Source organism: Hipposideros armiger, unplaced genomic scaffold (assembly GCF_001890085.2).
Source record: "Hipposideros armiger isolate ML-2016 unplaced genomic scaffold, ASM189008v1 scaffold_179, whole genome shotgun sequence".
Lineage (NCBI taxonomy): Eukaryota > Metazoa > Chordata > Mammalia > Chiroptera > Hipposideridae > Hipposideros > Hipposideros armiger.
Genome location: NW_017731529.1, coordinates 2,713,379 through 2,736,318, shown reverse-complemented (window position 1 = coordinate 2,736,318; position 22,940 = coordinate 2,713,379). Strand labels below are relative to the sequence as shown.

General features: G+C 43.6%; 1 protein-coding gene across 1 annotated transcript in view; it reads right to left on the bottom strand.

Moving 5' to 3' along the window:
- Nucleotides 1-5,477: 5,477 nt before the first annotated feature.
- MAST4 (microtubule associated serine/threonine kinase family member 4) overlaps nucleotides 5,478-22,940 on the bottom strand; it is a 587,203-nt gene continuing 569,740 nt past the window's right edge. Inside the window, exons 24-27 of the mRNA XM_019652425.1 lie at nucleotides 22,631-22,753; nucleotides 14,917-15,053; nucleotides 12,234-12,415; nucleotides 5,478-11,914 (exon numbers count right to left, since the gene is read on the bottom strand). Coding sequence (XP_019507970.1) covers nucleotides 8,016-11,914; nucleotides 12,234-12,415; nucleotides 14,917-15,053; nucleotides 22,631-22,753 — 4,341 coding nt within the window. The 3' untranslated portion in view covers nucleotides 5,478-8,015. The remainder of the gene's footprint in view (nucleotides 11,915-12,233; nucleotides 12,416-14,916; nucleotides 15,054-22,630; nucleotides 22,754-22,940) is intronic.

The following is a 22,940-nucleotide window of genomic DNA, read 5'->3' as shown; positions in this document are numbered from 1 at the left end:
CCCTTCCCTTCCCTTCCTTCATATCACAGAGTATGGAAGTCCACACTCTAAGAATTCAGTCTAAGACAGCACCAACCCATTGAGTTCCCTGTGTATTCTAGCAAATTTAAGCACTTCCTGCCTTAAGGATTTAAGCTGTAGACAGGAAATATTAATTGTTGACCTCATAGCCACACTGTCCTCCATAATATTTAATGTGTCACTTGGAAAACGCCAAAGCATTCTGTAGAATATCTTTGATGTGGATCACATCACATCGAGGACCAGAGGGTCCCAAGCCCCAGCAAAACATAACTAACTGCCCATCCTGCTTGCATTTACCAGGCATGCGTCCCTTCCACACGATGCAACTTGCTGCTCTATAACTACACGCTGATCTAAGACTTGTGACAGCTCTGCTGCTTTAAACACCAGTAAATTCACCTTACAAAGTCAGAAAGGGAGCTTTTTGATGGCTGCTGTCAATTTTATTGCTTTATCCTGGTTACTAGGATAGAATCTGTAGACATGGTGTGTTTATTGGTTTTATGTATCGCATGTTGTTGCTGCTCTGACAAGCTACTCCTATAAAAATGTGTTATTATTGCATGTTGTAGCTCAGCAAGCTGACCCTGCATTTCAAAGTGTACTGAAGCAAATAGCATTGAAGTCCATAAAAATCTGACTGGCCTCCATCACAGAGAACTCTCTGCATGAACTGCAACTCCCACAACGTGGGAGCAAATTATACCTTTCCCCTGTGCCTGCAGCCATCACTGTTAACTGAACCAAACACAGGCATTATCTGTAAAATTTCAAGACTGAGAGCTGTCATATCATTCCTACTTGCCTAATCCTCAATAAGTGCCATTTACAATTTTCAAGTTTATAAAAGTATGACATAAATGGCATTTTAATGTTTTTGTATATTAGTCTAGGATGCAAGAGGGGTGCCTGACATTGCTTTCTGTCTGCTCTGAATGTTGCAGAGAAAATTAACTTGAAGTGCAGCAAAGGAAGATGTGATTAGTTTTAAGCAAGTCATGACGGGGGGTGCAGGGTGTTGAGCTGGAATCAACTGCCTGATACGGTAAGAGTTAGAATGTCTAAACATGGGGGGAATTAGCCTGAAGGTGGCAGAGGAATGGGCCAGCCTAGTGTGGCTCCCAAATAATGGTTTATCACCAAAGTCATCTGAGGGATTTTATACAAAACAGATTCATCTGTCCCACCCTAGATATTGGGATTCTGTTAGACTGGGGTTGGCCAGTCTCAGCCAAATGATTTTATGTAAAATCCTTCCCTAATCTTAATTTTATCAAAAAATAGCAGAAGCATGTGCTGGACTCCATTAGTTAAATGAGCTGAAGGAGGGCTCCATGTTCTGCAAGAGGAAATGCCCTAATCCAGTGAGAAAGAGGGCTATGAGCCTTCCAAACCAAGGGCGAGACATCCTGGGCAGGAAGCTGGTTAGTCTCTGCCATCACTGTACCCTGTTCTCTCACCTTCCCCCCTTGCGCTCCCATTCCATCCCAGCTATTTGCAATTTGAAATAATATATTAAATATTGTGGGTCTCGAAAAAGGAAAGAATTCATCTACAGGTTATTTTTTTAAGCCATCATTGCCCATGAAAAATTAAACAGTAAGCTTCATTGAATATCCTCCTTTTGCTCCTCTCCCAATCCCGCCCCATCTTTAGATAATATTCTCTAAGCATTGGATTGTTAAAGACATACTAGATCCTGCAAAAGTAAGCAGGGGATGGCGGTCACCAGAGCATCCATCCATCTCCTCCTCCTCCCTTCATGCCGGTTTGTGGGCTTTCTCAACAGCTTGGGTCTCCCTTTTTCTCTTTCTCTTATCCTTGGGAACAACCGAAATATCCAATAGATAAATGATTAAATAAATTAGGGGATGATCTGAACAAATGGGGAGACATTCTATATTTTTGGGTGAGATAACAACATTGTAAACATGTTGATTCTATTAGGAAATAGAGAAATACACATTGCAATGTGATAAAGTGTTATATCTATCAGCCTGGGAAAAAGAGAACGCTGGAAAATAGTGAAGGTTGGATGGGGGTTATAGGAACTGCATGCCCTGCTTATGGATGTAGACTGGTGCAGCCACTAGAGCCATGTGTTAATAATTAGTCAAATTAAACATGTGAAGCACAAATTCTGTTCTGGGTATAGGTCCCAAGAAAATTTTACATTTCCAAAATTATATTCACCCCAGCACTATTTATGGAGGGGGGAGTTCCAATCTGAGTGTTCATCACTAGGAAATAGATAGGTAAAATGTGGAAGACACCCATGGGGTCCTATAATCGGAAGCAATGGATGAGGTACAGCTATAGCAATAAAATTGAACCTTAGTGTTGGAGGAGGTCATCGAGAGGACGTGACTGCCAATTGACCCATCAGCTGGACCCTGGCAATCAGAGGCTCCTCACCCCCTCCCTTGCCCTTGGAATGTACTCTCTGCCTAATGTCCCCACAGTGGGAACTATTTTCAAAGAGGAAGCATCTTGAGAGTAAGGTGCTATTGACACCATCTAGATGATAAATGTGACTGAACCCTATTAAGGCCTCTATATAAACTTTGAAGATTCTGGAAGACGAGCGAGATCTACTCTCTTGCAGTCATCCAAGACAAACCTTTCTGTAAGTTCCCTTGCTTATGGAAACTGCTATCTACCAATCTGGAGTGGTCTGCCTCTTTCTCAGTTTCTCCTTGCCCTTCATGTATGATGGCCAGTTTGTGAACCAACATGTAGGGCTTGAGGGAAAAAAAAAGAAACCTCAAATAACATATTAACATCATCATTTTTATAAATTAAAGATACATGCATAAAAAACAATGATATCTATATTTTGTAAGACAACACAAAGAAAAACCATTAACATGGCTGCATATGAAGTGGGAGAGGGAGATGGGAGAGTGTAGGAATAAATTGAATGATTAAAAGGAGTAGGAGGGACCTCAATCGCCAGCACCTGAGGTTCTCCACTTTGTGCACTTGAAAGAAAACAATATGGCACATCCATAAAATGAAATGCCATGCAGTCATTGTAAATAATATTGCAGAAGTATATCCATATACACTGAAACATATTTGTGATTTATTACTAAGCAAAAAAGCAGGTTGCCAAATATCATGCCAACTATTATTTCATTTTGTTGGAAAAATACAAAATCTGTATAAACTGAAGAATGACAGAGGGCTGGTGGGATTACAGCGATTCAAACATTTTTCTTTTTGCTCTTTTAATTTGCTTCAATGACAATGCATTGAGCAATAAAGAGAAAATGAGCATTTTGTTTCCAGACTTGCTTGTTTTTACAAAGGGCAAGAAGGATTAAAAGGTCACTGGGCTGTGAGAATTTACAGGTACTGAAAAAGAAGACAGCCTTTTTCTCAGCTTTGTGTTTTCAAATGCAAATCATCAAGCCCGAGCTTTATGGGTTGTTCTTTCCTTTTCCTTGAGGACAGAGGGAGATGTTCCTGTTTTAAGAATTCCCCACTGGAACAGGCAGTAGTCCAGGCAGCTGGGACTCACATTACAGGGTGGTGCTGTGCTGATGGACATGAGTGGGCATCCACAGGAACTGCCCTCTCGGTCACAACAAGAGCAAACCTGTCTCCAGCCCAGTAAAGTCACTTCAGCACAGTACTGTTTAACACAGTATGTATATTCCAAAGGGACAGGACTTCCAGATAAAGGATTTAGACAGCTTGGAGCTAGAGGATATGGTGATTCCAGCCTGACATATGAAGGCTTGCTAGCCGCAACATGCTTGCTTCAGGTCTTGCAAACATCTTCATGCTTCACGTCCCGCTGCTGACAGCCATCTCCAGGCAGTGCTCAATGAAACAGCAGATGAATATTTGTTAGAGGCTTTCAGCTTTACAACATCAATAGACTTTTCGTACAGCTGTGTGGGGCAATAACAAGTAACCATGAGCAACCCATCTTTCTTTTCCCCACATCTGAACAGACTTGACTGGCATGTCACAGAGAGTAGAGGAAACCTCAGTCTTGGGAGCAGATTCTTTTTGAAGTGTTGCCTGCATCCAAGTATTGGAACTGGCAGCCCCACCATCAGCCTGTGATGATATTATAAGAGACAACGATCTTGTCTTTTGCGATGCAGTCTCAGAATTCAGTGAGATGCTGATGCATGCTTTTCTGACGGTTGGTGCTAATGACTCCAGTCCAGGCCCTGAGGTGTCTGAACTGCCAGGGAGCTTGAACCTGGGCCGACTGACTTTCAATATACAAACAGTAATGAAATGGGGGTTCAACAAAGCTATGGTTATGTCTAGCTTTCCTAAATACATGAGATGTGTACGGTATTAACTGGAATAAGAAGTAGAATACAAGAGGAATAACACAAAATGACTACTTTGAGGAATGAGTTCCAGACATACTAGTAGGAGGAAAGTTTAATTTTAGAGCTACTCTACCACTGAGTTCCTTAACGCCTGGCCTATACTGAAGGAAACAAATTTCTGTAGTTAATAAAGCAACACTTTTTCATGTTACATTTGTGTTGTGAACCAAAAATGCTAGATGGGAAATTGCCTGCTGATTAATTGCAACTAATAAAGGAGCCCTATTACAGAGAACAATTAGCTTCCTTGGCTCATGGTTTCCCACCAATCATCAAATTTGTAATTTTGCACCATATGATTTTTCTGCATGTAAAGAAAACGAAGTGGCTTACATCATTCACACAGGGGCCTGGATCTGAATTCAATTACCCAACACCTGGTAATGTTTAGAAAGGTTAAGAGCATTAGGACCAGAAAAGTCTTGATTGTAATCCAGGCTCTTTCAGGATATAAAATTCCAGTCTATCTGGACCTGTTTCCTTAGCTGTAAGATGCAGACACCACCATCATCTACAATAGTTTGAGGATTGTGTTGGAGCTCAGATGAGATGGTCAGTGAAAAGCATCTTCTCCAGTACTAAGTATCTATCTATCTATCTATCTATTATCCATCCATCCATCCATCCATTCATCCATCCATCCATCCATTCATCATAGGTAGACAATAAATGTTAGGTTGCTTCCTTCCTTCCTGATGGTTTCAATGGTTTTAATCGTGCAGAGAAAGGAAAGGAGAAAAAGAAAGATGAGAGGACAGAACAGTAATTGGTGGAGCAATGTTTGGGGAGACTTGAAGAAGGTGGTGTCGCTGAGAAAGGATATCTCTTCCTGAGACTGTGCGGAGATGGTGAGTGTGGTGTGGAAGCTGGTAAGTTTTTCAGGCAAGGAAGTAGGTTGGTAGAAAACAGGAAGGGGTTAGAGAAAGAAGAATCTTAAAGAATGGAACATGTTTGTAAAAAATGAGCAAACCATTCTACTCAACAAAAAGCAATCTGCCAAAACCCATACTTTCTATAATAGAGAGTTATAGTCAGTAACATTTTGGAGATGGTATGTTTATGCGTATATGTGAAAAAAATGTATTAGTCATTACCTTTTCATGCTAAATTTTTATTTCAATGTTATGCAACTGCATAAGTATAAATATTTGTTCAATATACAACAATTATGACATCCATAGGGAATTTCTTAGAGAAAATAAGACTGCAAACACTTTATTGCACAGATCCTAACAAACTTTAAGCTGGTAAATCTACTGCTGGGAGTACTATCAAGGAGCACGTCTTACAATCACAGGAGACTGACCAAGAGAACACAGGAGAATTTCTATCAGCTGATTGGAGAGGTTTACAACAACAAACAGGTATTACATGAATGCAATCTTAAGTACTCTTTACTCATCCAAAATGCAAAAACGTATTTGGCAAAAATGATAATACACTCTACAAAATATACATAAAAATAGCATTTGTAAACAAGCACCTAGTTGTGCTTTAAAGGAAACTGGACAGTTAAAAAGCAAAGGCTGTAAACCATGAACCGCCTCCCCAACAGACCTGTCTCGATGTCTGAGTGCAAAAGCACTGGGTTATGACAACTGCCAAACACAGATATGAATTATAAATGTTGAGACCACTTTTGAAACCCATTTAAGTTCTTGTAAAATATATGTTTCTTCCACAATTTCACAACGTAGTGATGGGGACTGGCAAAAACTACATGGGAAAAAAATAGAGGCAAGGAGGAGACTTTTTCTATTCTTTTCTATCTGTGTGCATGCGCACGCGTGTGCCATTGCCAACTCCTTTTACAATGAAGGACAACCAAGCAGTTGGTTAAGTTATGCCTTTGTTTTTGGAGCGGAGTTTACAGCCTCGCTAAATGATTTACAATCCACAGGGCTATAAGATGATGCTGTGCTTAGATGAACAATTTCATAGCCTGAAGATACTAAGACAACCCCAGGAGGGTGTGGGCGCTGGGTTAGTATTCGCTGATATATTGTTTTTTTCTTATAAAACAAAACAAAATTCCTGCTATGGATCCCAAACATCTTATAAATACTTATCTGTGTGTATTTTACCTTAGTGCCTTAGTATTTATGTCAGCAAGTGCCATCTTATAATAATACAAAACAAACCACCAGGAAAACTGCAACAAAAAACAAACAAAAAAAACCCCTCAGCACTAAAATGATTGGACAAATTTTACATACTCCATGGTGTACAAAATTTAAATAAGGCTTAGCAAAAGTAAAAAGGACGGTCACATTCAAGCACCAAATAGCTCCAACAGGTCTGTTACAAAAATGCTGCTCTTTATTAATACATTATTATTTTTTTTGCATACAAATAAAGAGTTCATGTTATGAAATGTATGGAGCTACTCGATGCATCAGAGATGAATGTGAAACCCAGGAACTTGCTAAAAACAGCAAGCTTCATCTACAACATAAGGCCCCAGCTATGTGTTAAAATGTATCTGATGTCCTGATTATTCCTTAATATATATGCTATGATGCCAAATCCATTCCCCTTCGTTTCTTCAAAAAAGCAAATTGAAAACCTCTTCCAATGCCTGATGCTTATCACTTGACCTAAGTACTAGCAGATTTGTGCGCAGTCAGTAATTGTCCTTTCTGTTCACAAGCAGGGCTGCTGCAGGACGACTACAAAATGTGTGCTTCTGAGACTAGTGACCCGCCGCATACAGGCCTGAGTTTAAGAGCATACACGGAAGCAAAGCAGAACAGAAGTGAAGTCAATATGTTTCTAGTCCCTGTTCTACTTCAGCTGAAGACCCACATACGCACACATAGACAGGGACAGCTGGCCTTTCAGACAGGTAGACCCAGGATCAAACTGTCTATTAGGGTGACCATGAAATGAACACGGCTAGCTCCGTTCGCTCTGGCCATTCCTAATGGAGGAGGATTCCAAACACAGCGATGAGAGTAGTTCTTGCTTTAGATCTGGAAACACAGGTAGCCAGATACAGTACTATCAAAATCTCTGGTTAAAAATACACATTAAAAACTCACAATCTACTGTATTTAGGGCTTTCTTGTATCTTTCTCTCTACTTAGGATGTTTTAACTTAGAAAAATGTAGCCTTGAAATAGTCTCTTAAACCACAGACCAAAACATGTGGGTGGATGTGTATATACATGAAGATGGGTGTATCTGTACTTTCACATAAACTTGGTTTTAACCATTTTGCTTCATTACTACATTGTGATAAGTGGTAAAGCAAAAATCTTATTTATTTATTTTTTTAAAAAGCTGTAGTAAACGACGCAATCAGCAGCAAGGTATAAACTCTACATCCCAAACCAAACACATTGCCAGATATTTACAGAGAATATCTTTTTCCTCAACAAACCCTCAACTGTCAAGGTATTTCATTTGTTTCTTGTACAAACACTATCTGGTAACAGTTTTACCGGTTACAGTTGGGAAGGCATTTGGAAGAAGGTCTCCTGTTTCTTTCCATCTTTTCTTTCTCTCTCCCCTTCTTCAGTGAGGCTCCAGGCTCTGCCTGGCGACGTTCCCACAGTGCTGGTTTCGAAAGGTAGTCAAGACTCAGTTACACATTCAGGTTGGGTCTCCCCAGGACCACCTGGGGCTGCCCCATTACGAGGCCTTTTTGTGAGGGCTGCTCCGCGAACTATCTTTCCCCCGCCTCTGCCGGACTACGAAGTCCTTCTCAGAAGAAAGGGTGATGGGGCGGTCAGTGCTGGGCGCAGGGGACGGCTTGGTCACCTCTCTGCACACATTCTGTTTCCTAATCTGAGGAGGCTGGGCCGGGGCAAGCTCTTTGCCTTTGGTTTCTCCTATGGTGGCCATTACGGAGAGGGCCCTGTCCCGGGGGCCAGCTCCCCCCACCACATTGGGGTTGGGGTGGTGTGATTCCAGAGTGATGGTAGAGCTCCTAAAAGATGGCAAAGAGTCGCTCTTTGTCATTTTGGTTCCTCCATCCACCCCAGACGGGGGTTTCCTATGGTCCCTGCTGCTGGGGGCTGTGGGCTCAGCTGTGGTCCCATTGGCCTTGGCAGAAAAGGTGTCACTCATGGTTGCCGAGGCCTCTCGCACTCCTGGTCTGGCTTCAGGGAAGCTGCAGGAGAAGCTCAGAGGCTTTTCTAGGAGGGCAGCAGATCTGAAAGAACTCTGCCCAGTGGCTGAGGGTGACCGTTTCATGCCGCTGGGCTTGCCTGCCTCAGTCAGGGGCTTCTGGGGACCGAGCCCTTTCCCCTTGGACTCTGGCAAGCCCTTCCCCGCCACTGCTGGTGGCCTCTCTGTGCCTTTCAGCCTGGCCTCGCCATGTGCCAGGGATAGGCTGGCCTCCAGCTTCCTGCTGTCTGTTGGAACATAAAGTGCTTCCGTGCCTTTCTTCCCTTCAGACTTCCGGTCTGTGGTGGTGGCCTGTGGACTGAGGCTCTTATCTGTCTGTCTGCATGGTGGGGGGCCATCTTTCACAGTGGATGGTTTGGGGTGCTTTGGAGACAGGTTTAGCTTTTCACTGCCAGAGGGAAGTTTCTGGTCTACAGGCTCACCAGCCCCTAGGTGTCCTTGCCGTGGCAGACACCCGGGCTTCTCCAGCATCTCTGGGGGATGCCCGCCACTGGGGGGCTTTGGCTTGGTGTCCACAGGAGCCCCTTCAGGGGGCAGTGGGGCCGAGGGCCCTCTTCCTCTCTGGGCGATCGCATCGCCGGCTGTGTTCTGGGAACGTGAGAGGATAGAAAACACATCCAACATGCCCTTATTGATGTCCTTCCCTTCTCGGCCGGGATCACCAGGGGTCTGCGTGCCAGGTTCTCTGACCACTGTAGCCCCAGCACTCGGCTTCTGAGAGGAGAGGGGTCTGTCTGTGTGCTTGGACTTTGGGGGGCCTGGGTCAGGGCCTGGCCGGGACTTAGGGCTGCTGCTTTCACTGTTCATAGCAGCGGGCTTGGGTGGGTCCTGGAGGCCCGGGCTGGGCTCTGCAGCACAGGGCTTGCCCCCCAGCTCCCTGCCGGAAGACTGGCTGGGTGAACTGCAGTGCTGCCGAGCGGCCAGGCTGGGCAGTTCTTTGGTGATTGGTAGGGGCTGAGAGCCTCTGCTGAGATGCTGTTGTAGAAGCGGCTCTTTCTTTTCTGGTTCCTTGAGGCTGTCTTTCTGCAAAGATGGGAAACCTGAGAGCTTTTCCCCCTTCCCGCTCTCAGTTCCAGGTGGCTGCAAAGACCGCCTGGAATGAGGGGCTTCCGGCTTATGCTCCACACCACTCCTTCCCTGGCCCAGCTTCCTGTCACAAGGAGTCTCCCCTGAGTGCACAGAGGAGTCCTCTTTGGCCAGCTGCCTTGCCTCATCCCGCCCATCTCTGTGGTTTGTTTTCCCACAAGGCCCCCAAGCTTTCTCCACGGCCTGGGTCTGTGTGTAGAGGTCTGGGCGGGTCCTGCCCACAGAGGGGAGATTTTTAGAACTGTCACTGGATTTAGCAGCTTCTGGAGGACCCAGCTCCATGGAGGAGTCTCTGCGGACATCAACCCTTGTAGCAGGCCGCTCACTTCTGGCGGTGGAAGGGCCTCTTTCGGGCAGTTCCTTCCCACGCAGCTTCTCTCGCAAGGGGACCCCTTCGGGTGGCAGCGGGCCACACGGCCCAGCTGGATCGGCACTGTGCAGGTTCTGCTCCGGGAAGGGCAGGCGCTTAGTGTCAGGGCTGGGATCTTGGTGTTTGCTGGGGTCGCTCTCTCTCCGCGGGGGATCGTTTTCTGTCACCAGGCTCCTGGTGGCATGGGAAGCTTTCCTGTCCTGCTTTAGCTCTGGGTCAGGCAGGGGAGCTGCTGCTGCATTCTGGAGACCTCGGTTGGGTGGTGGGACCCGAGGCTCAAGCAGGTAGGATTTATTCATCTTGAAGCCAGCAGGGGAAGGCTCCCTCTGCCCAGCAGTGTCACCCTTCTTCCCGCCGCTGCTGGGAAGAGCCAGGGGCACAGAGGGCTTCACATCACTGCCTGGGCTGGGGCTCTGCACGGGTTCTGGGGAAGGCAGCTCTGTCTTGGAGGCCTGCGGTCCAGACAGGAGAGCAATGTCCAAAGTACCCTCAATTGGCTTCAGGCATGACACGGACCTACCTTCCAGCTTATACTCAGAGGGGCTTTTCCGGACAGGTGACTCAGGAGTAACTAAGCCGGGCTTCTCCGCTCCACCATCCACCCGGCCAGCTAAAACCTTGAGAGGGACAAAAGAGACACAGCTCATCTGAGCTGTATGGGCACTGTTGATGAATGCTCTGCTCTCAGAGGCCAGGGGGGCCTCCTGCTGCCCACTCATGGGCCGGACTGGGTTCCCTGGCAGGCATTCATGGGCACTAGATGTCATCTTGGGCTTGAGCACAGGGCAGAGGCTGTCATCTTTGTCTTCAAGTGACATTAACTTTCGGAGGTAATCAATGTTGGCCAGCTTGCTGTCTAGCTTCTCACATCGAAGACACTCCTTGGCCTGGGGCATCTTCTCCGTGTTGTCACCCTTCCCAGAGGCAGGCCTGTCAGTGGAGTGACAGAGACTGTCTTGAAAGGCGCCAGGAGTGGAGGCTCGTTTGAAGTCACCGGTGCCCTGGCTATGGTCTCCGGGTACGGGGCTATAGCCAGCGGCCACCCCGTCTGAGGTCACACTCTCGCTGGCCCGCACGCTGGCCTGCTTGTGGAGAGCCTCTTTCAGCAGGCTGCCCAGGGACTGGGTCTCCTGCACGGCTGCTTTGTTTTCAAAGTGATTTGACCTTTCTAAAGCCTTGGGATATATTTTTTTCTCTCTCTCTTCTAGCCTCAAAGTAGAGAGGTTTTCCAAATCACTGCCAAGTCCGTGGGCTTTCTGGTGGGATTCCTGTTTCTCTGGGAAACTGTCCGGTTTCTTCACCACAACCTTGGTCTTGAGCTTCTCCCGGTCCAGGTCATCCACAGACTCCTGCCTTCCCAGCTTGCGGGAGACGGGGCGCTTTAGGCAGCCTTGTTCCACAGGCCTGGCCCGGCTGAGGGAAGGGGCGTCACACACATTCTCCTCCAGGCTCTGCAAGGTCACCTCCCGCTGGGACTGTTCCCGCTGCACCTCCTCCTGAGTCACCTCCAGGCTGTGCTTGCGGGAACACAGGTGCTTCTTGTCACTGCCATAGGAGGGCGAGAGCTTCTCCTCCGACTGCACGCGCTTCAGCAGCGGGGACCGCGGGGGCTCTGCGCTCTTGGGCCTCACGATGTGTCTGACGATGGTGGGAGGGGAGTGCATTTTGCTGGGAAAACCTTGAGTGATCTTGGAATTGCCAAGTGAGTGTCCCAACAGAGGTGACGGAGACCGCTGAGGGGAGGTGGGCTGTGGAGTTGGAGAGGGTGTCCGGGCCAGCGGGGACAGAGGGATGCTACCAGCCGACTTACGCCTTCCGGACCGGTATCGCTGTCCGCTGAGTTTGGGGGCTAGACCATGCAGAGTGCTTGGCCGGATGTGTCCTGACCCCGCTGGGGAATTGGGGGCACTAGAACTTGGGGAGCTGCTCTGGGAGGAGTTAGTGCCTGTGGGTGGAAAACAGAATGCTGTGAGCAATGGCCACCTTCCCCTTCCTGTCCATACTTCCAGCCCAAACTGTTTTAGGTAAGGTCCGGTAAAGGTCAACAAATTGTCTTAGCATCCAATTCCAATGAATGAATGCCTTTTTAGATAAATATCCCCGCACCAAGGTTTAACCCAACACTTCCTGTCATATTTGAATGGTTCGAATAGACCTATCCTGTGACCTCCGAGCTGGAATAATCCTGTGTTTCAGGATCTCACATGGTGACTGGGACCTCTTCGCTACTCTCCCTTGCTGTCCTGGCCAGGAGACTCACTCACCAGATGGGAAGTCAGGGGTAGATCGATAGCTGGGTGTAGGAGATCGTGGAGACAAGCTGTGAGTGGGGGACCCAGGGAGGCTCTCCCCCGATGACAGCGATCGGTTCAAGCAGGAGAAACTTCGGCTAGTGTGGAGTAATGGAGAAGGCTGCTTGGCCAGCTTTTTGAAAAGGGATCTCCTCCTGGAGGGAAAACAGCAGGAAAAGGGTCAGATTCTGCCTTTAGGACCACTCCTGCCTCCCCACAATACCAGAGTGTTCAGTTTGCACCTCTGTGTCGGAGACAGTGATATGATGGCAGATCCTATTAAAGAGTAGGATCCCACTACGACATTAAAAATATTTCTATGACTTAGGAAGAGTCTTTAATAGTATACAATGGAAGCACTCTTCTCTCAACTCCAAAGATGTTCAGAATAGATGGAAACATAGGAAAAATATAAACTATATTAAGTATATATTCATTTATTTATTTGTCAGGTTTATGAGGAGATTATTCTTTGCCTGAAAGCTTTTGAGTACATACCCCCAGATACACTGACACAATTTAATTAAGAGATAATACAAAGCACATCTCTGGAAGAAAAATGATCATCTTGGACACAGGATTCTTTAATGGTGGTGACACACTGGGCAGAAGCTTTATCTACGAGGGGCTGTTTGCTGTGCTTATTCCATTGTGGGCTCCCGGATATTCCTAATGACCATGGAGGCTGTATATTTACATGGAAAAACTGAGAGCGGTGAACTGAAGCTTATCATATCAGCAGGGTGGCAGACACATGCTGCAGCAGAAGCAAATGTGTATTTAGCGCTCAAGAAGCGCATCTTACAGCAAAACGCACAGCTTCCGACGGCTCGGACGTGCAGGTGGCTGAACAGAGATCCTTTGCTATCATACAAGCTTGACTCACCCCTGGTGGGCTTAACACTGCTACCTCTTGGACACACTGTGTTCTATATGACTTAAAACACAATCAAAGTACGAAGCACACATTAAAAAAAAAGCAACATCTCAGAATTTATGTGTTTTGTGTGTGTGTGTGTGTGTCTGTGTGTGCAATTTTAATCAAAGTAATAAGTACACTTGGGTTAAAAAGTTAAATAGTTTTATAAACTTATATAAAAAAAATAACAACTCCCCTACTCTGCCTTCTGCTCACTCCCCAGAGAAACCACTCTTCACTCAAAATTGTATCTGTTTTTTTTCCCATTTGCCCGAATATGACTAAGGCATGTGCTTACATTATATTTTAGTTTCTAGGTTTTAGAAATTATCTGTTGATATCATACCACAGAAGATCAGAAATAAGCTCTTATACAATCCTCTTCCACTTCTGACTAAATACACTTCTCATTTCCTGTTCCTTCCAATAGAGTTAAACCAAAAGTTTTGGTTAGAAAAAAGGCTGGTGTTTATTTTACATTACAAACATTGTTCACAGCTGGGCCCTGAAAAGCATAATGCTATTTCCTTTGTTGTATAACTTTGTCTTTCCTGGAGTTGATAAGCATTCCTTTTGCATTTGCTTGTTTTTCTACATCTCCATCATCAAAAATCCTTTTAATAAGATCAGACACATCAGAGTCAAACGGGTAAAGGAGGGGTGCTGTGACATTGTGCATGGAGCACATCCAGGGAGCACAGCCTACCACGAGATGTCCCCACCAGAAACACACACACCCATCCTTCCAGTCTGCAGAGCACTGAAAGACACTCATGGTGCTTCCCAGATGGCAACCGGGTAATCTAGTTAGATTGTTTTCAGTCAGTAAAACAAAGCCCTTTTACTTCTAGGCTTATTTAAATGCTTTAAAGATATAGTTATTTCAGAAAATCTGGCATTTAAAATATAGCAACTGTTTGATTTTAGATAATGTAAAGGACATTATTAAATGTAGATTTAATGCTTTAAACTCCCTGAAGGTCCAGTTCCTCAAATCCAAACTCCACTGAAATGAAATCTAGAGGCTTGGGTCAGCCGAGTGGCGCGATGGTTAAGAACTGGCTTGGGATGCCAGAGGGCCCCAGTTCAGATCCCACATATGAGGGCCAGTGACACTGCCCTCTACAGCTAAGATGCTGAACAACAGCTCAACCTGGAGCTGGGCTGCCGTGAGTCGCCGGCAACGGCGTAGGCTGCAGCCCCTGTGGCAGTGGGTTGCCATGGGCTACCGTGTGTAGCCAGCAGCCAGCGTGAGCGACCAGCAGCCGCAGTGAGCGGCCGTCCAGAAGCCAGCGACTGATCTGCCTCGCCTGGGAAGAGCGCAATGATGGTGCCAACTTGGGCCAGTGAAGCAACGTCCTCCACAACTAGAATGAAGAACAAAACGACAGCAACTTGTCTGTTCCCCTTCCCCCAATTCCCCAGCACTGTTCCCATCCCCCCAATTCCCCAATAAAAATCTTAAAAAAAAAAAATCTAGAGGCTTAAGACAGAACAAAGGGTTTTTTGTGGTTCTCACACATGACAAAAAGCAATCTGGATTCTTCTACAACATAACCATGTAAACCTTTTCACTATGAAAAATAATGCTATTATGAATATAAACTTAAATGTATGAACTTATATGTGAACCACAGCTTAAAATCACTCATATCTAAGCACTGAAATTAAGTAGGGAGTAACTTTCCTCCAACATGGGTACACGATCAACTCACAAAGAATACTGCTTTAACTCACCTTTCTAGGCATTCTTTCTTTTTAGATTTCTTGCTCCGCCTCACCATCCGGCTCTTATAGCTGTTTCTCCTGGCTGGTCCTGTTTTGATGGACGTGTTTTCAAACGGGGTGGTGGTGATTGACACCTTATTCCCACTCTATTAAAAATAATGAGGTGGTGTTAAAGGGAAATGCTGTAATGAAACAAGATCAGAACTGATAGGAGATTCAAAGACAGGGACACATGACACACATACAAAAGGACTTCCATTTCTAAATAACCCTTTAAGCAATGAGTCCTGGGGGATACAGACTGGAGGGAGGCAAAATGTGAGGTTTCTTTAAGAGGGTGGGCTCTGGACTCCACAGATCTGAGTTGAAGTCCAAGTTCTGGGACCTGGGCAGGTTGCTTCCTTTTCCTCTTCTCCACTTCCTGTACTATCTAACAGTAGGATCAGCCCTGTCTCATAGGAGCTCCTCAGAGGATCACACAAAGGATAGAGTTGGTAAAGCCTTTAGCACCCAGTGTGACACATGGAAAGGCTCTATAAATAACAGTTAGCTTCATCCATATGTATTAAGTATAAATGTGCCCAGGGGCTGTCTGCTCTTGGTTGATTTATTTTTCTTTTTTCTCGTTTTTGTGTTTTTCCTTTGACCTAGAAATCAAAGAGTAACAAAATTGAATGAGACTTTTATTTTTCATTATTTTAAAAGGTTCCTTTTCTATCACCATAAAACCTGTCAGCTTGCAGAGATGGAAAGTTTATGCCAGTGAGTCTGAAACAGCCTCTCTTCAACCAGGTCACGTGTGGTGAAGTAATCCCTGGTGGGTTGTGGGCCCTTTCACTCAGTCCTGGGACAGGGGCTTCCTGGGCAGGCCCTGGGGGCAGATTTGAGAATGGAGTCAGAAGCCAGGCTGAGAGATGCCCAGGTGGGCAGGGCTGGTCCCCTTCACTCTGGCATCAATGACCTCTCCTTGAATTTCTTAATAACCAAGGGAGAAGCATGTCCTTTCAAAGTCACAGATGGGCCTGATTACCCTGAAAAGATGAGAAGTAACAGGAGAAGGGCCTTGAAAAAAGTCTTTACCTGGAAGACACCTAGCAATTCAGCTCTAAGTTTTAATAAGCAATGGGGAGTTAAGTATAGTGGGGGCAGGGGACTGAAAAACAAGGAATGACTGTTTTAATGGTCACATCTACTTTCCCAACCCCCCAATTGGGAAAGTAATAAATGCCATTATAAGAAGAAAATAGTAGAGTATAAATAAAAAAATAGCAACCACTGAAAAGCCTATCACCCAGCTAACACTGGTAATATTTCAGTATTATTTCCTGCAGGTCTTTTTTCAGGCATATATAAACTATGTGTCTATATAGACATGCTTTATAAATAATTTTAATCTTAAATTAATCTAATATTTAGTTTTATGTTATATTTTCATTTCACATTATATAACTTTGAAAAACATTCCCTTCATCAGTTAAATATTCTTTAAGAAAATAATTTTATTGGCTGTATTGTAATAGTCCATGAGATGGGTGAATCAAAATTTAACTATTTCCCTGCTGCTATTGTTTTCTACTTTTCAATACAGTCAAAATAAAGATCCTTATCTGTATATTACTGTCCTAACCTCTGACATTTTCCTTAGATTACATAATTAGACCCAATGCACTGAATCAAAGGGTCTATCTGAACTTTTTTAAGACCCTTGGTACATACTAATACACTCTTTTCCAGAAAGTTTGTCAATTGATATGCTTGCCGGCAGCACATGAGTACCTATCTTACCACATGCTTGTCAGAACTGAATATTAATGTTAAACAAATTACCAATTTTATTGAAAAGAGTTATATCAAGTTTTAATTTTCATTTTTTGACAATTAGCAGGCTGGATGTTGCTTCATTTATTTTGGTCATTTTTTTGTATTTCTTTAGGGGGTGATTTATTCATGATTTATATCCAATTTAATTACTAAAAGTCTTGGTGCTTTATTATTGATTTTAGAGTTTTTAATATATTTAAGAACATATCATACCTAATATCACAATTATAAAAAAACATTTCAGTGTAATGGGATTGAAACTTGAAGAAAAACTTTATTATGAAAGAATAAATTATATGTTATATATGCAAATGCCAGAATTTTAAAAAAATAAACCTTTATCCGATAGTAGAGACTGACATTCTATTTATTTTTAAATAGAAAATTCAGCTTGTAAGTATGACAGGCCTACTAATAAAGGTTGTTTGAAATGGGAGGGGAGGGGATCTTCACAAATTGAGTGAGACCATACAAAAATTTTAGTTTTTCCCATATATTTTAGGTGAAGAAAAAGGGTACAAACATGGTTAGAGTTCATCTTTCATTGAAGCGCTTTCAATCCTTTTCTATATTCATGTAGAGAGAGGATACACAGGGCCATAATGATTATTGAGACCCTTCCATTACCTGAATTCAACTCCACCCTTTTCTAACCTAGTTCAGCATTGACTTCCATTATCTTTATCTAATTCCCCTGGAATTTTAAAAAGCACATTTTGAATACTAAAGTATTTTCTCCATATATTATTTTACTTTGTTTTCACAACCAAGTCATGAGGGTTTTTTGTTTTTGTTTTCGTTTTCTTCTTCTTCTTTTTTATGATTCAATGAGGGGGGAAAAGGGTTGTGATCCTTGCATTATAGATAAGGAAAACAGATTCAGACACAGGGAGGTTCTCGTTTTCCAGGGTCACAGCGCCCAGTGGAAGAGCTCAAACATGGCTGACCTGCCCCTCACCCCCCATTTCCTGCTTCTTATGGGCAGGGCAAGCCCAGGTCCTCTCCACCTCTCTTGTTCTCAGTAGACCGCAAGGTTTGTACTTGAGGAAAAGTAGTGGTGAGTGGACCAGGCACTGGACTGACAGGAGGATAGATCATAGTATCAGATTGTCAAGAAGAAATTAAGGAGATATAAACATATCATAAACATTGTATAAATTAAATATAACATAAACGCTGAACATCTGTCATCAGGAAATAGCTACAATCAGGAATGCCAATCAGAGTCCATCACTAGACTCTATATAAATGTCTCCTTTGCCTATGAAAACCAAATCCAGTTTTCTCTTTTTTGTTTCTAGAGGCTGGTCCAGAGGGCAGTTCACTCAACTTACGGAAATACAACAAGGGATAACTTTCCTAAGGGGAAATATAGACATAAAAGATGAGGAGTACCAATATTTGGTTAGAAACATTAATGATTACGAAAATCATAAATGAGGAAAAATAACTTGACAGACAATAGGTGAGAAACGGGAAGCCCGCCACCTGGTGGATCCAACCGCTATAGCAAGAGCTGTCTAAATGGGACCATGCGGCTAACTGGATCGGTTTATTCTCAATAAATTCTCTTAGGAGAATGAGCAACCTCTCATCAGAGAAATTCTGTGGTACTTGTTTAAAAATAACAACAAAAAATGAGGCCAGCAGACTGTCAGATGTTCAGTAGTTCACTTTTACTTTAAACTATTTGTGTGATTAGTGCACAGTGGGAGGTAAATTATTTTAAGCTGGCTGAACTGAATACAACAGCAGAAGTAGAGTCTATCCAGTCTCTTCTCTCAATCTGGCTCCACGTTAGTTATCAGTTAGCCTTGGGTGCCTCTTGAGCTAGACTGTTTTTACATTTCTTCCTCGTAAAATGCACATGGGGAAAGATGCTCTTCCTGCATGCCCGTGTCCTTGCCCTAACCCACACACTCCACAGTCGGGCCCCAGCCATCGTGCACACCGCATCCCTTTTTTAACCTAGGCTCCAGCCACACTGGTTTACTCATGCACCTCAGGCACTTTGAGCTCTCCTGTCCTGTGTTTTTATGAGCTCTCTTTGCTTCTCCTAGGCTGTCCTGTATCCCCTTGCCATATACTAAATCTCCAACTAGCCCTGCAGATGACCCCTAACTCGTCATGCCAGTCCATCCTGGCGGCAGCCCATTGCTCCTTCAAAGCTTGGGCCATATTTACAGTCTGTTCCTGATTTTGAATACTTTGATCATAGCCTTGTATTGCCACTGTCATCCCCTGTGAACATCACACTGTTAGTTATTGGCAATCAGAGAACTTCGTGTATGCAAGTAAGTACTCTGGTATAGTAGTTGAAAGCACAGGCTCCAACGCTACATTGCAAATCCTCTTCTGCCCCTTCCCAGCAGATAAGCTTGGGCTGCTCTGCTAACTTCTCCCTGCTTTAATCTCTTCATCTGTAAAATGGGGCATCTGTATTTATAGAACAGACCTCACAGGGTGTGAGGAGTACCTGAGCGTATTCATGTAAAGCAATCTCTGTTACCTATTATCCTTATGTGTTATTCGTTGTGGGACTCTTGCAGTACCTAGCACAATGTTCTATACATTTTGGGGGCTCAGCTAATATGTGAGTGTGGTATAATGAGGCTATTTGATGGTCCCCATTTTAATATCCAGAGGCTCCCCAGAGTTCATGGAAAGGAAATTTTTGAAGCAGGGGCTGATGAGCTTTAGGGCTTCTCTTATGCATTGGGGATTTAAACTAATGTTATCTTAGAAAGCAACGTGGTTGAGTAGAGTGTTTCCTGGATGAGAGGGGTTAAGCTGGGTAGGCTATCATGGGAGCAGGGGATATAACTGGGTCAATATGGCCTCTACCCACTCTAGAGTGAAGCCACGAAACAAACATAGAATATGCTTACTATGTTTACAGTCCAAACAATAAACAAGTATTGTGCATGCATTTCTAATCGTATACATGCAGTCCTAGGTGATGGTTCTTTTTCCTCTTCCACTTTACACTTGGTTCAAGATCGCTGGGTAAATTTGGAAGGAAGCTGTGTGATTCTACAGTTTGCTGGGAAGATAATTAAATCCCTTGTATCCTCTTTGTTTCGTTACACTGGTTACTCCTCTTGAGTGTTCTCTTTATGGACGAGAGGCAGGATCCCCTGTGTGGGACTATGACAGAGCATGCCATGGCTTCAAAGGGCGCCAGTGGCTCTCCATTACAGCATGTTTATGCAATTTCAGACACACACACTGACTAGATGCAGGCATGAAGGCACCGCATAACCAGATGAGGGAAAAAGGTTATAAATGCGATCATGTGATTCTGCCAAGAGACCTTTAGGAGAAATGCATGTTTACATTTCATAGAAGAAGGAAGGGAAGTTTTAAAATCCAGAATCATATTAAAATATAAAATAAATGATGAAAATGATCAATTATATCTCAGCAAAATAAATGCATAGTTTCTAAAGATACATATTTCAGTTTATTATTTCTTCATCTGATTTTATGAGCAGCCATGTGAAATTATATAAAGTTATGCTGTGGCAGGAGCTATGCTGCACATAAGACAATACTGTTTTAAAGAATGTGGAAGGACAAACATGTTACCATTTAAAATCCCTTTGTCCTTCTTTTCACTGTTGATGTCAAGATATGGAAAAGCTCTAGTAGTGTGATAACAACTAAGCAAAGCTCACCTATAAAACACAGACTTATTACCTAAAACTAAGGGTCAAAGTGAGCTCCTAGAAAAGCTCAAGGAGCAGTTTAGAGAGCGCCTCTATCTGCCTACCTTTGTGGTCCCAAATGGAAAGGTTTATATATATTGGATATAGTAGACAGAGGGACAGCCCTGGCAGTTGGACAAAGAATATTATCAGAGATAGATGATGAATGAAACTAAGAACTCAAGTCTTATCCATATAGGTGCTAGAAGGGGCATGATTCTACTTAGTAGCCCTACTGCAAAAGTGTAAACTCAGTTCATCCATCTGAAGGCTTTTAGAACCAAACCAAATGGCTTTTACAATAAGACAGTGGTCAAGACACTACAAAAGTAGGCATGAGGTACTTGGCTCCTATCACAGTGACTTTTGAACAGCAAGCAAAGGAGAACCCCATGGTCCACCTCAATTCCACGAATATTTATTGTGTAATCACCTATATACCAGGACCTGGGTAAATGTTGGGATTGCGTGGGAAATTTTAATAGTAACTGCACATCTGTCCTGCAGGGCTGCTGTCAGATTTGCCATGTGTTCAGAATGAGCATAAGCTGCTTTCCAGCATTGTCTATAGCTCTGCAACGTTCTCTCGATATTTAGTCCTCTCCCTCTCGTGATCAGTAGCATGCATTGGTGAGAAGGTTGGCTAGTTAGAGGAACACTAGGAGGGTATGAATGACAGCAAAGCAGCCCCCAACTCCCACGGGGCCTGAGCCCAAGACCAAAATCTCATGAATGCTGTGAATTAATCAGTGGCAATAACTTTCCTACAATCTGCTACTTCACACTGGACTTTCGAGCATACGTGCTATTACTACTCCCAGAACCTAGGCCAGACCCAGGATCTTTTGAAGAATACACTTGTGTTGGCTGGGGGAATGACAGAGAAGGAAGGAGAAAAGTCACTTAACTGAACTGACTTTTGGAAGGCTTTCTGCACCCACTTCCCTGTAGTACCTGCCAAATCCCTCATTTTTTTTCAAGTTCCAGTTAAAATGTCACTTCCCTTTGCTGCATTCCCTACTCATAGAACATTTTCTACAAAAGTATCAAATGCCTTCCTCTGCTACAGCCCTGACTAATTAAGTTGTATTTTATCTGCTTACATGTCTCCTACATCTTCCATACGTTTTCAGGGCAAGGACCATATCATAATTCTTGTGTTGCTAATGTCTACTATGGTACCTGCCTCAGAGCCAGCGTTCTAGAAATGGCTGCGTGCACGTTATTTAAATGACATATATGTGTCTATGCTCTGTCTCTCAATAGGCCGCAGGTTGTCTGAAGCTTTGGCTCACATCTCTATTCTGGTGGCCTCTTACAGCACTTGTGAAGCAAGAGGTCATCCAAAAATCTGTTGTCCTACAACTAAAGACACTGCATTTCTGATCACAGACAAAGTAGTCTTTTTTTCTGAAAAAAAAAATTTAATATCAAATTCACATGCGTCTTTATTTGTTTTAACTAAAATCCTATTTAGAGCTTAACTTTAAATTCTAGCGTCAGCAGGTGGCAAAGCAAGTAACTCAACAGAACTGAGCGGATCAGCGTAGATTCTCTCTCTCCACTCCTATTCATATTTCCTGTGATCTCCCTACTCCCTGGCTTCCCTCAGCTTATGTTTCAAATAGAAATAGATCTCCATTCAAAGTCCTTTGTACGGGGTGGGGCTTAATGGCTGCTAGAACCTCTTCTTCCATTACCACCTATTTATACAATTTATAGTATATGTTGTTTACATTCATAATTCTATCTTTCAAAGGAAATCCAACTCTCAGACTTAAACTTTCAGATCATACCCCACAGTTTAATACCCTCTGTCTTCAACTATACTAGGATGAAACCTCCTGAATGTTCCTGAAGAAAATCACCTTTGGGATACTTGATGTCCAAACAGATTTCCCTATGTGAAGTATATAAAACAAAGAGAGCTCTTACCATTTGTCATTTAGAATTAAAAGCAAAATTGAATTAGGACATGTTTGTGCAGACACAGGACGTGGTTTTCATGATATAAAACCTGAGAATTCATATCTTTGTCTTTAACATTAAACCTGAAACTAATGAATATTTTTATCAGTAATAAGACTGGAAGTGCATCAGAGATGAACTCCAGAGCTCAATGACAGAATTCTTGGTACTTGTTCTTTCTGGCTACCTGCCTCATCTGTGTGGCCATGACATCAAAAAGACAATACCTTTAGCAAGAGCTCTATGACTTCCGTGTGGACAAGTCCATGGACCGGCTCTCCATTGACGTGTGTGATCAGATCCCCAGCCTTCAGTCCTGCCTGGCATGCTGGACTTCCTTCTTCTACATTCTGAAGTCCAAGAGCAGAGGGTATATTTGTAAGGAAACAAATGACCAGCCTAATGCCTACAGTTTCTACTGGCAGAATACTCCGACTTAACTAGCAAATGATCCTTAAGCTTCTAAGAGGAAGTCAAAAAGGCATGGTTACTATTTCTATTCTGTCATCATCCTAAACCAGCATAATTCCTATGGTT